Source organism: Mus pahari, chromosome 20 (genome assembly GCF_900095145.1).
Source record: "Mus pahari chromosome 20, PAHARI_EIJ_v1.1, whole genome shotgun sequence".
Classification (NCBI taxonomy): domain Eukaryota; kingdom Metazoa; phylum Chordata; class Mammalia; order Rodentia; family Muridae; genus Mus; species Mus pahari.
Genome location: NC_034609.1, coordinates 28,998,155 through 29,009,492, shown reverse-complemented (window position 1 = coordinate 29,009,492; position 11,338 = coordinate 28,998,155). Strand labels below are relative to the sequence as shown.

Sequence of the window (11,338 nt, the reverse complement as noted above, 5' to 3'; positions counted from 1 at the left end):
CCCCCCCCGCCCCCGAGAGTAACTCTTAAGCTGTGGGGATGCAGCTCTCTCCTCCTTTCTCTTTATCGAGCAATAAGAGGCTCCATCCTCAAGGGTTAAGGGGAGGGGCCTCAGGAGCTTTGAGTCTTCCTTGCCAGTTCTAGGGAGTAGGCTTGAGATAACCAGTGGGACTGGGTTTCAAGGAGGGTAAAGAACAAATGGGCTGAATCCCATTTGACCCTGAAGCCAGGATGCCGAAGGTGTATGGCATAGAGGACACTGGGCTTCCATTGCGAACAACTGTGCAGAAGTGGTCCTAGATACTAGATGTCTTTTCTTCCTTTTGAGAGGGCCCCTCATCTTCAGGCACCCCACTCTAACACCTTGCCAGGGACCCCCAAGCTTTGTCAGAAGCTTGATCATAGTCATGTACCCCCATTTGACAGAGCAATGCCTTAGGGCATCTGAGGACCTTGGTATATCTGTGCACTGTTCCAAACAAAGCTGGGAACAGGAGTCGGGAATGCAACCATCTGTGTCTGCCCCACTGAGCGTTTATAAATTCAAGAGGCGTTCTGTCACCCCTCAATTGAAACTGGCCCTGCCTCTGTACTCTTTGAGGTATATGCGACACTATTTTTATGGTTTAAGATGACTTGGGTTAAACTAGGTGTGGTGGCGCACACCTTTATTCCCAGCACTTGGGAGGCAGAGGCAGGCTATTTCTGAGTTCGAGGCCAGCCTGGTCTACAAAGTGAGTTCCAGGACAGCCAGGGCTACACAGAGAAACCCTGTCTCGAAAAACAAGATGATTTGGGTCAAGCTTTTAGCTTATTGAAGCTGATGTTAACTCACTGGTTTTGTTTCCCTAATAGTGTTTTGGTTTTTTTGTTTGTTTGTTTTTTGTTTTCAGTGCAGTTGCTGGAGCCGAACCTAAGGTTTCCTGCATGCTGGAAAGCGGCTCTACCACTAAACTACATAAGCTATAGTCTTCACCTGTTTTCTGCTTTTTGTTTTTATTTATTTATTTTTAAATATTTATTTATCTTGCATACATGAGTGCTCTATCTGAATGTACACCTGCATGCCAGAAGAGGGCATTGGATCCCATTACAGATGGTTGTGAGACACCATGTGGTTGCTGGGAATTGAACTCAGGACCTCTGGGAGAGCACACAGTGCCCGTAACCACTGAGCCATCTCTCCAACCCCTTGTTTTTGTTTTTGCTTTGAGACAGGGTTTCTCTGTGTAACAGCTCTGGCTAACCTGGCACTCTCTCTGTAGACCAGAACTCACAGAGCTCCACCTCCCTCTTCCTCCTCAGTGCTGGCACCACCACACTAGGGTCTTTTTGTTTTTGAGACCAGGTTTTACTACATTGACCTTGAACTTACAACCCGACTGGTCAGGTTTTGCAAGTCCTGGGGATCAAACTCAGAAGGTTTGGCTAATGCAGCAAGTGCTTTTTCCTGCTGATCCATCATGCTGGTCCCAGGTTTCTCTTTTGAATAGAGGGATACCAGGTCTTTGGTCATTCTAGAAGTTTCTCTCTTTAAATCCAGTGAGAGAAAACAACCTCAGTATTCTCCTAATGTGTAAATCAGGGCCACTTTGAGGGATAAGAGTACTTTACTCTATCCTTCATCACAGAGATGACCTGTCATTTAGACACTGTATTGTTTTATGAGCCTCTAATAAGAAAAGACAGAACAACTCTGTGGCCCCAGGTCACCAATCCTGCACCCATAACTCACCAAATATCTCTGAGAACATCAGAGTGGTTCCTAACCTGTAGAATCACTTACGCAGCTAGGCATGTTACTGAAATGCCAGCACCTGAGGGGCTGATGCTGAGGGCGGAGGCCAGGGATCGTTTGGTCATGTAGTGAGAATCTCTCAAAAACAAAATCAAAGACTGGGCATGGTGGCGCAGGCTTTTAACCCCAACACTCAAGAGACAGAGCTAAGTGAATCTATGTGAGTTTAAGACTAGCCTGGTCAACAAAGTGAGTTTCAGGCCAGCTTGATACAGTGTAGCACCCTGTATCAAAAATCAACAACCTCAGAGAAATGGCGTAGTAAAAGTGCTTTTCCACTATACTAAAATACCTGAAGCAAGGCATTTATGGGGGAATAACTTTAGCTGGGAATAATGGTGCAGCTACAATCTCAGTACTTGGGAGGGAGAGGCAGGAGGATCAGGACTTCAAAACAGTAGTGGCTACCTGAATTCTGGTAGTTGATGGCTACTGGGGAGAGATAGTTCTCTTCAGGGGTGTCAGGTACACGCAGGCAGCACTAATTGGAGTCTGGGTTATTTCTAAAAAATTTGTTTGTTTGAGGGGGACTCGTTTGGGAGGATCCAGTGGGGCTCCAGGGGGGGGGATAACAGCGGATATGATCAAGATACGTTGTATATGTGTATGGAATTCTCAAAAAAGAAATAAAAACTCTACTAAAAAACAAAAGTAGGCTGGGCTGGGCTGGCCAGAAGCCTCAGAGGTTAGGAATTTTTTGTTTTTATTTTTGTTTTTGCCAACTTGACACAAACTAGAGTTACCTGAGAAAAGAAACCTTAGTTAAGAAAATGCCTCCAGGGGCTGGAGAGAAGGCTCAGTGGTTAAGATCACTGACTGCTCTTCTAGAGGTTCTGAGTTCAATTCCCAGCAACCACATGGTGGCTCATGACCATCTGTATTGGGATCTGATGTCTTCTTCTGGCTGGCAGGCAGAACACTAATTACATAAGTCTTAAAAAAAAAAAAANAAAAAAAAAAACCAACCCACCACCACACCACCACAGCAACAAAATACCATCAACAACGATGAAACAAAACAAAAGGCTTATTTTGCTTACAGTTTTAAGGCTGAAGAGGTCATGTGGCAAACCACAGTCCTGGCAAAAGTCCAGTGGCACCTCTCCAATAGGCAGAAGAGTGAGTGGGTGGAGCCAGGCTCTTGCTCCTTTTTTTTTTTTTTTTTTGGTTTTTCGAGACAGGGTTTCTCTGTATAGCCCTGGCTGTCCTGGAACTCACTTTGTAGACCAGGCTGGCCTGCCTCTGCCTCCCCAGTACTGGGATTAAAGGGGTGTGCCACCACGCCTGGCCTGGCTCTTGCTCCATTTATAAGAACCCTTTAGCAAGAGCTTACAGGGTTTCAGAAGGTAGTTCCTCAATGACCCAAGGGCTAACTAGGTCCTTCTTTTTTTTAAAGATTTATTTATTTTATGTATATGAGTACACTGTAGCTGTCTTCAGACGCACCAGCACCAGAAGAGGGCGTCGGATCCCATTACAAATGGCTGTGAGCCACCATGTGGTTGCTGGGAATTGAACTCAGGACCTCTGGAAGGGCAGTCAGTGCTCTTAACCACTGAGCCATCTCTCCAGCCCCCAACTAGGTCCTCCTTAAAGGTTCCACCACCTCTCAGTACTGCCCTCTGGGGGTTAGCCTTAATCACAAGACCCTGAGCAGGAAGGCAAACAGGACTTGCTAGAAACACAGGAGATTCCAATAGTAACTAATCCAGATTGAATTGAGGCTGGGTGTGGTGGAATGCACCTTTTATCACAGCTCTTGGGAGCCTGAGGGGCAGGCAGATCTCTGCGAGTTCAAGGCCAACCAGAGCTATATAGTGAGACCCTGTCTTAAAAAATAGAGCATGCATTTGGTGGTGCATGCCTTTATTTCTAGCACTTAGAGGCACTTAGCAGAGGCAGGAGAATCTCTGTAAGTTTGGGGCCAACCTGGTCTACATAGTGAGTTCCAAGACAGCCAGGGCTACACAGAGACCCTGTCTCTAAATAAATAAATTAATTAATTAATTAATAAAATTGAGCTTAATAAAAGATTGCTTATTTGCTAAAATCAATATAGGTAGAGCCTGGGGAGATGACTCAGTGGTTAGAGCATTTGCAGAACAAGCGTGAGAACCAAAGTTTAGATGCCACATAAATGCCAGGTTCTCATGATCGCTTACCTGTAATCTTAGTGCTTGGACGGCAGAGACATGGGATCGGAGGAGCAAGATGGCTGGCCTATCCTGTGTGTGGGTGAGCTCTCCCATCCATTGAGAGCCTCTGCCTCAATGAATGAGGTGCAGAGTGATCAAGGAGGAGTTTCTTCTACCTGAGGGCCTCCAGGGGCACTTTCACACCTGCACACACAGAATTTTAGACCTATCTATCTAAATATATATATATATATATATATATATATATATATATATATAGTGGAAGGCGAAGGGGACTGGAGTGGGGAAGGGTGTCAACGAATTTATTTCCTCCTCTGGACTCTACTTGTGATTATGGATGAGGTGAGTCATATGGAGGGCTGTGGCAGGCTGGCTGAGCCCACGCACACTCCCAAAGGTTGTACAAGGTATGATGGCTACAGATGTTTGCCGACGACTCACTGGCTGAACCATGAAGGGTGGCTGGCTTTTTAGTTCCAGTGGAAGCTAAGTCGACTGACTATTTATTGGGCTGGGCCTTTGGGCAGGAACCATTAAACAGTGTTAACTAGACTCTGAGTGGCAAAGTGTGTCAGTTATGAATCCAAGGGACTTCTCCTGTCCTGGCACTCCTCAACTCCTACTCAAGTTTCATGACCAAAGAAAGGTTCCCCGCCCCCCCCCCCCCAAGCCTTTCCTAATCAACGCCCTGCCCACTGTTCAGCTGAGGTGGGTGTTCAAACTGGTCCAACAGGCCCTTGAATGATTCGTGTATCAAGGGACTTAGCATGCTGAAGTTTGTTTTGAGAAAAGTTCGATGTGGTCATGGCTGTCCTGGAACTCACAGAGAGCTGTCTGCCTCTGCCTTCAGTGTTCTGGAATTAAAGGCATACCTTAGCTGTTTTAAAAAAAATCAGCATTTTATAATATAGCCTAGGCTGGTCTCTAAATCATGACCCCACTGCCTCTTGCTGGGATAACAGGCATGTGTGGCATGTGCCACCACACATGATCTTTGTCACTGTTTTTTTTTTTTTTTTTCCGAGACAGGGTTTCTTTGTATAGCCCTGACTGTTCTGGAACTCACTATGTAGATCAGGCTGGCCTCGAACTCAGAAATCCACCTGCCTTTGCCTCCCGAGTGCTGGGATTAAAGGCGTGCACCACCACCACCCATCACTGTTTTTTAAAATTTTAATCCCAGCATTTGGGAGGCAGAGGCAGGTGGATTTCTGAGTTTGAGGCCAGCCTGGTCTACAAAGTGAGTTCCAGGACATCCAGGGCTATACAGAGAAACCCTGTCTCGAAAAACCAATAAAATAAAATAAAATAAAATAAAATAAAATAAAATAAATGATCTTGGGAAAGTACCTCATGTACACTTCATGGATTACTGTTCCTGAGTGCTCTGAGTGGCACAGCTAGGGTATCGCCCAATTTCTTTTCCATGTGACTTCAGAGAAGACAAAGTCCTGAAATGGGGCATCAAACTTCCACATCAGCTTCCAAACAGGTCACAATGCCAGGTCTGCTCAGTGACCGCCTCATCAAACTGCCTATACCATTCTTAGGGGAGAAAAAAGAACTGACCCTTGTTCCCTTGCTGTCTTAAGGGAGAGTTTGAGGACTTCTCCCCTATAGGGGCTTTCCCAGCTCCTCAACCTGGGAAGTAGAAAGTAGACTTTGAGCTCTGAGTACTGTGTCCAGAGTCACCGGCAGAAGAACGAAATGCCAGCCTGACTCCAGATACCAGTGTTTACTGAGCCTGACTCCAGATACCAGTGTTTACTGAGCCTGACTCCAGATACCAGTACTTTAGGCCCATCCTCTGCAGAGCACCTTCTTCCCATGAAGCTTGAGCCCAAACATTGATGTGGACTCTAGAGAAGGGTCCCAGAGGGCAATCTGCGTTTTCATTCTTGGTGGGGAGGATTTCCTCAGGCAACCACCTCATCAGAAGAGTCGGTATGGACTGGGCTATATACCTGACAGTTCTTTCTTCTTTTCTTATTGCCTTGTGGACTGGGGTGTATTCCTTCTCCAAATGAGCATGTGTATGCTTTCTAGAAAGCCCGCCAGAGAGGGGCTGGAGAGTTGTCTCAGGGGTTAAGAACATTCGTCGCTTTCTGCAGAGGACCCAGATTTAGTTCCTAGCACCTATGTGGTGGTTCACAACCATCTGTAACTCTAGTTCCAGAAGACCTAAAAGCCCTCTTCTGACCTTCTTGGGCACTGGACATGCACTTGGTGCACATACACACATGCAGGCAAAAACAACAATAAAAAACCCTACCAAGTGTCATGGCAAGTGCCTTTAATCCCAGCATTTAGGAGGTAGAGACAGGTGGATTTCTGTAAATTGGAGACCAGCCTGGCCTTACATAGTAAGACCCTGCCCCCCCCCAAAAAGCCCCATGGGCCCCGTCACCCCACAAATGTGCAGTCCTTACTATGTCCTCAAGCTGATGAGGCCAGGCGTAGGCAGAGACCTGACAACACAGGGCGGAAGGGAGCAGCCATTAACACTAATGAAGCAGGCGGCCTGAAAGCTTTTTCCTCTGAAGCTGTATGCCCACCTGGGGACAGTGTATTCTGCTCCCTCGGTTTCCAGGAACCCTAGGTAGAAAGGGGCTGTGGGGATAGGAATAGGTGTAGGGGGGTCTTAAGGAAGCGACAGAGGAGGGAGAGCCAGGAGGGTGGGTTTGGTTTCGGCTGGAAGGGCTTTTTTTGATCTCTCTTCCAAAGAAACCTTGGGTCTAGTTTTTCACGTCACTGCTGCCTGGTGACACTGAACCTCTTTGGTGCCCTTGACCAAAGTTCCTGGAACCAAAGGTAACAACATGTCCTAGGGAGACTAAGTGACCATCTGTGGGGGCAGAAATTAAATTAAGATCAGAGGGCCGTCTGCCTTATTATTGCTAATGGTTCTAGCCTGACCCATCCCTAGGTTCTGCTCTTATGGAAATTTTGGGGTCTGGACACCCTATCTTGTTCCCAAAGTTTAATTGGTTCCTGGCTGTCTCATGCCAAATTGGAGATGTTCTAATAGAACATCCAGAGGTTCAGGTTTTAGGGAGAAAGACTGAATTGTGCCTCCATTTTGCAGGGAGGCACCTCATGCCCTGGCTACAGGAAGCAGTCACGTGTGGACCCTTTATTAGACACTGCCATATAAGCTAAGGGCACAAGTGGCCAGGACATTCCTAGGCAAGGATCAGCAAGCAAAGGTAAGCACGAAGATTATACAGGAATTGGGACTTTCTGGAAACATCTCTCTCAGCGCTGGTAGGGTACCTTAAGGATGAGGAGAGACTAAATGGGGGTTTCCTGCTGAGCCAGGTCATGCTGACTGCAATGTTGCTGAGTTGTGTCCTGCTGTCCGCACTGCCTCCCACACTGGGGGTCCAGATGGGCGTGGCTCCACTGAAAGGCATCGGAAGGCCTGACCAGGCTCTGTTCCCAGAGTTCCCAGGTAAGTATGGTCCGGTTGGGGGATGTGTGGGGCAACGGCAATTGCTGGCCACAGTCCTACCCGCCCAGACTAAGACCTCCTTCCCCAATCCCAATCCCAACCTAGGGAGGTGGGTACTTGGTGCATGGTGGGTGTGGCCCTCACATCTTCTGCCCCAGGTCTTAGTCTGAATGGCCTCAAGAAGACAACTGCAGACCGAGCAGAAGAAGTTCTGCTGCAGAAGGCAGAAGCTTTGGCGGAGGTAATTCCTTAGGGAAAGGGTAGGGCGCATCAGATACCATCATCTCTCCCCACTTCCGGATTACCCAACCTGGGCAGAACTGCAGCCCCTCCCTGACCTACAGTCCACTGCCACCCTATTGGGATCGGGGTTCGAGAGTTTTCTGAACCTTATTCCCCTACGAATGCAGGTGCTAGATCCACAGAACCGCGAGTCTCGTTCTCCGCGTCGCTGTGTAAGGCTGCACGAGTCCTGCTTGGGACAGCAGGTACCTTGCTGCGACCCGTGCGCTACTTGCTACTGCCGCTTCTTCAATGCCTTTTGTTACTGCCGCAAGCTGGGTACGGCCACGAACCTCTGTAGCCGCACCTAGCCAACGGATGTTGTTTGGGCCAAGGCAGGGGATGAGAATAAAGGATGGGACGGTTTAACCTTAAAGCTGTGGTTATTTCAAATGTGGCTGTCGAAGGGTTGTTGGGGCGTCGTCATGCTGGAACTATACACACCTTAACCTCGGGGTCTAAACTACTCCATCATCTGAGCCACATACATGGGCGATTTTAAGGCACCAGGCCCCTTGGGAAAAACAGAAGGCCACACCCCGGTCCTAGAGAACTAGTGCAACAAATGCGGGGAAAGCGGGCGCAGTGCAGCTTATCTGGTGTAAAGTCTAGCTGGAGGAAAAACATTCGGCTCCGAAATCCTCCCCTCCCCTCCCTGCACCTCGGTTTCCGTCTGGTAGGAGACAGCCTCGACAGCCTAAGAAACAGCACAACCGCTCAGCTCTACGCGGTTGGCCCTAATGAAGCCAGACCTAAGCGCCAACCCCAGGAAAACTCAACTCAGGGACCCGCAAGCATCCTGAGGGTATTAGCACCACCACGCGGTCGATCTCCATCATCGACCTTGCTTGGCTCTCCGCTAGGCGCGCCAGGTCCGCCTTTCCTTAGTGCGCAGGCGCTCGGGAGGGCCGTTCTAGCCGGTCGGGCACACCAGAGGCACGCATGCGCGCCAAGGTGCCCGGACCCTGGAGCCGTTTCAGAGCCCGGCCCTACTGTGGTCACGTGAGACGCGGTGCGTCACCTGACGCACTTGACAGTCCGCTGCGGTCGCCGCGTCAGCTGATCCGGGGAGTCGAGTTGCGTGCGGGCTGATCGGGGCTCTCTGGTCCCGCCGCCGCCCCGCCGCCGCCTCCCACCCCCGCCGCAGCCATGTCGTTCTTCCCGGAGCTCTATTTCAACGTGGACAATGGCTACTTGGAGGGATTAGTGCGCGGCCTGAAGGCCGGGGTGCTCAGCCAGGCGGACTACCTCAACCTGGTGCAGTGCGAGACGCTCGAGGGTGAGCCGCGGGGCCGGGCTGTCCGAGGGGGGCCCGCCCTGAGCCGGGAAGGGCACGCGAGGCCTCTGGGGCCCCCGCGAGCTGATGGATGGCGGGCATGTCAGGAAGGAGTCTGCCTCTAGCTGCGGTTCTGCGCGGGGGCCCAGACGTAAACAAGCCTCGAAGAACCGCAGTGGTTTGCCCAGGCTCGGGGTTGCCTCTAACCTCGTCGAGCTAGTCCTGTAATTTAGAAGGACGGGTCCCCGAGGATTGGTTAGCCGGCGCGACGTGTGCGCCTCCAAGCTTCTTCCCCCTGGCCCAACCCTAGGCCGGTTGGGTGGCCGGAAGTTAGGTGGAAAATTTTGGCTTCTCTCCTCCCCCCAAGGTCTTCGGAATCGTTGTGTCTTGGTGGTGGTGTGGGCCTGAGGGTTGGGTCGTCCTGGGGAATGGCTAAGCCAGTTTAGCGAGAGGTTCCTCCCAGCTCTGAACCGCTGGCTGTGTAGAGTCTTCAAGACACTGTTGGGGAAATCAAGAGGTGGCTCTGTAAATCTGAAATTCACGAACAGGTATTTGGCCCCAACCCGCCTTCACCGCCCCCCCCCAGCACTTTTGGGGCACCAGTTTCTTACGCAAGAGCGACAGAAATCTAAGTTCCTCTTTCTTTTCCTTTTGGTTTTTCGAGACAGGGTTTCTCTGTGTAGCCCTGGCTGTCCTGGAACTCACTTTGTAGACCAGGCTGGCTTCGAACTCAGAAATCCGCCTGCCTCTGCCTCCCCAGTGCTAGGATTAAAGGCGTGCGCCACCACGCCCGGCTAAGTTCCTCTTTCTTAACACAAACTTAAAGCTACAGTTCCTAACCTGTGGGTCACCATCCCATTGACGGTCATAGGAGTCGCCTAAGACCATCGAAAACCACAAATATTTATGGTTACCAACAGTAGCAAAATTACAGTTGTGAAGCAGCAATGAAAATTTTTATAGTTGGGGGTCACCCCAACATGAGGTGTTTTAAAGGGTTGCAGCTTTAGGAAGGTTGAGAACCACTGATCTAAAGTGAGATGGCTCAACTGTAGCGGATGTACTAAGCTAGAGATGTCCCTAATTCCAGACCCTCCAAGCACATGGTAGTGAAGGACCGGGACATGAGTTCCCATCTCTGGGTCCTAAACGATTCCTGTGAAGAACGGGATTTGTAGCTGGAAGAGGCTGGGTGATTCATCCAATGTAGAAACTTCGTATCAAATACTTCTGATGTTAAGTTGGGCCCATACAGTTAAGTTTACCTTGAAAACTAGGCCCACCAAGTGAAAAATAATGTGAAAATAGGAAACTTATTAAAGTTAAATAGCAGTAGTAGATTTTATGATTTTTATGTTAACCTGCAAGAAAAAAATTCACCTTTATCATATGAGTGGAAGCAAGGAAGGAGAGGTTCAAGATGCTGGGCTGTGGGAGCCAGCCCCAAAGGTTAGACTTGACTGTCGGAAGGGGAGAAGTAGGCTGCCTGGATGCCTGGGGCAGGGCTTAACGCTGTGGTTGGCGTTTAATGTGAGCCCTGTGGATTAACTGGAATTTGAGGGAGATTTTTTTTTTTCCTGTTACAAGGATGTTTAGTGTTTAGTTTGGTCTTTGAGGAAGCTCCTTACTTGGATAAATCTAGGGGTGGACACTGTTGCCTTTTTCTGGCTTCTGGCATTTCTTACTCCAGCTACTGTAGAATTTCTGGGAGCTGGTGTTTCTGTCTTTCCAGCAGACACCCCGTCATTGACAATAGTCATACTAGGGTATTCTTCCTGATGAACTGTTTAGCAGTGGGCCTCCTTGTGGAACACCATCCAGATCTTTCCAGTAGCACTTAGGGACTACTTGCTCTTTTATACACACTCATCTCCTTTACACACAGTATACCCCAGCACTTGGTGCTCAGAGGTAATAGGAGTTCAGACTCAAGCAAACATGGGTTTGAATCTCACCCTGTCAGTTACTGGATTATTGTAGGCAAATTGTTTAATGTCTCTGGATATAGACTTCTTCATCAGCCATATAAGCACCATCTGTCTCATAAAGACTGTGAGGTGGCCGAGTAGATGTGCTACTTTGTGTAAAACGCTTAGCCCAGCACCACACACCCAGGAAGCACTAAAGACAAAATCAGCATCCAGTAAAGGTTAGTTTATGTTGTCTGTTACTTAACTTACTTCTTCTCTGCTGCCTTCTTCACCCATTAAGCACCCTTCTCCTCCCACCAATTTAAGCCCTATAGATACTTGGCAAGTGGTCTAACCGTGGCTGAACTGTAGCCACGGCCTTTTTGTTTTGAGACAGGATCTTTTTCAGTTCACTGGCTGGCCTGTACTCTGTAGCTGAGGCTGGCTTTTAGCCTCCCTTTTTTTT

At 49.0% G+C, this 11,338-nt stretch overlaps 2 protein-coding genes across 3 annotated transcripts in view; both read left to right on the top strand.

Annotated features, from left to right (window-relative positions):
• The window catches only part of Agrp (agouti related neuropeptide), a 10,131-nt gene extending 2,073 nt beyond the window's left edge, over window positions 1-8,058 (top strand). Inside the window, exons 1-5 of one of the 2 annotated variants that reach the window (XM_021220795.1) lie at window positions 6,468-6,552; window positions 7,039-7,159; window positions 7,272-7,404; window positions 7,563-7,645; window positions 7,815-8,055. In XM_021220795.1, the coding sequence (XP_021076454.1) occupies window positions 7,275-7,404; window positions 7,563-7,645; window positions 7,815-7,997 (396 nt within the window). In that variant the 5' untranslated portion in view covers window positions 6,468-6,552; window positions 7,039-7,159; window positions 7,272-7,274 and the 3' untranslated portion in view covers window positions 7,998-8,055. Of the gene's footprint in view, window positions 1-6,467; window positions 6,553-7,038; window positions 7,160-7,271; window positions 7,405-7,562; window positions 7,646-7,814 lie in introns of those variants that run through there. The other variant, XM_021220796.1, reaches the window with a different exon arrangement.
• Window positions 8,059-8,693: 635 nt separating this feature from the next.
• Window positions 8,694-11,338, top strand: part of Atp6v0d1 (ATPase H+ transporting V0 subunit d1) — a 46,193-nt gene continuing 43,548 nt past the window's right edge. Inside the window, exon 1 of the mRNA XM_021220314.2 lies at window positions 8,694-8,965. Coding sequence (XP_021075973.1) covers window positions 8,836-8,965 — 130 coding nt within the window. The 5' untranslated portion in view covers window positions 8,694-8,835. The remainder of the gene's footprint in view (window positions 8,966-11,338) is intronic.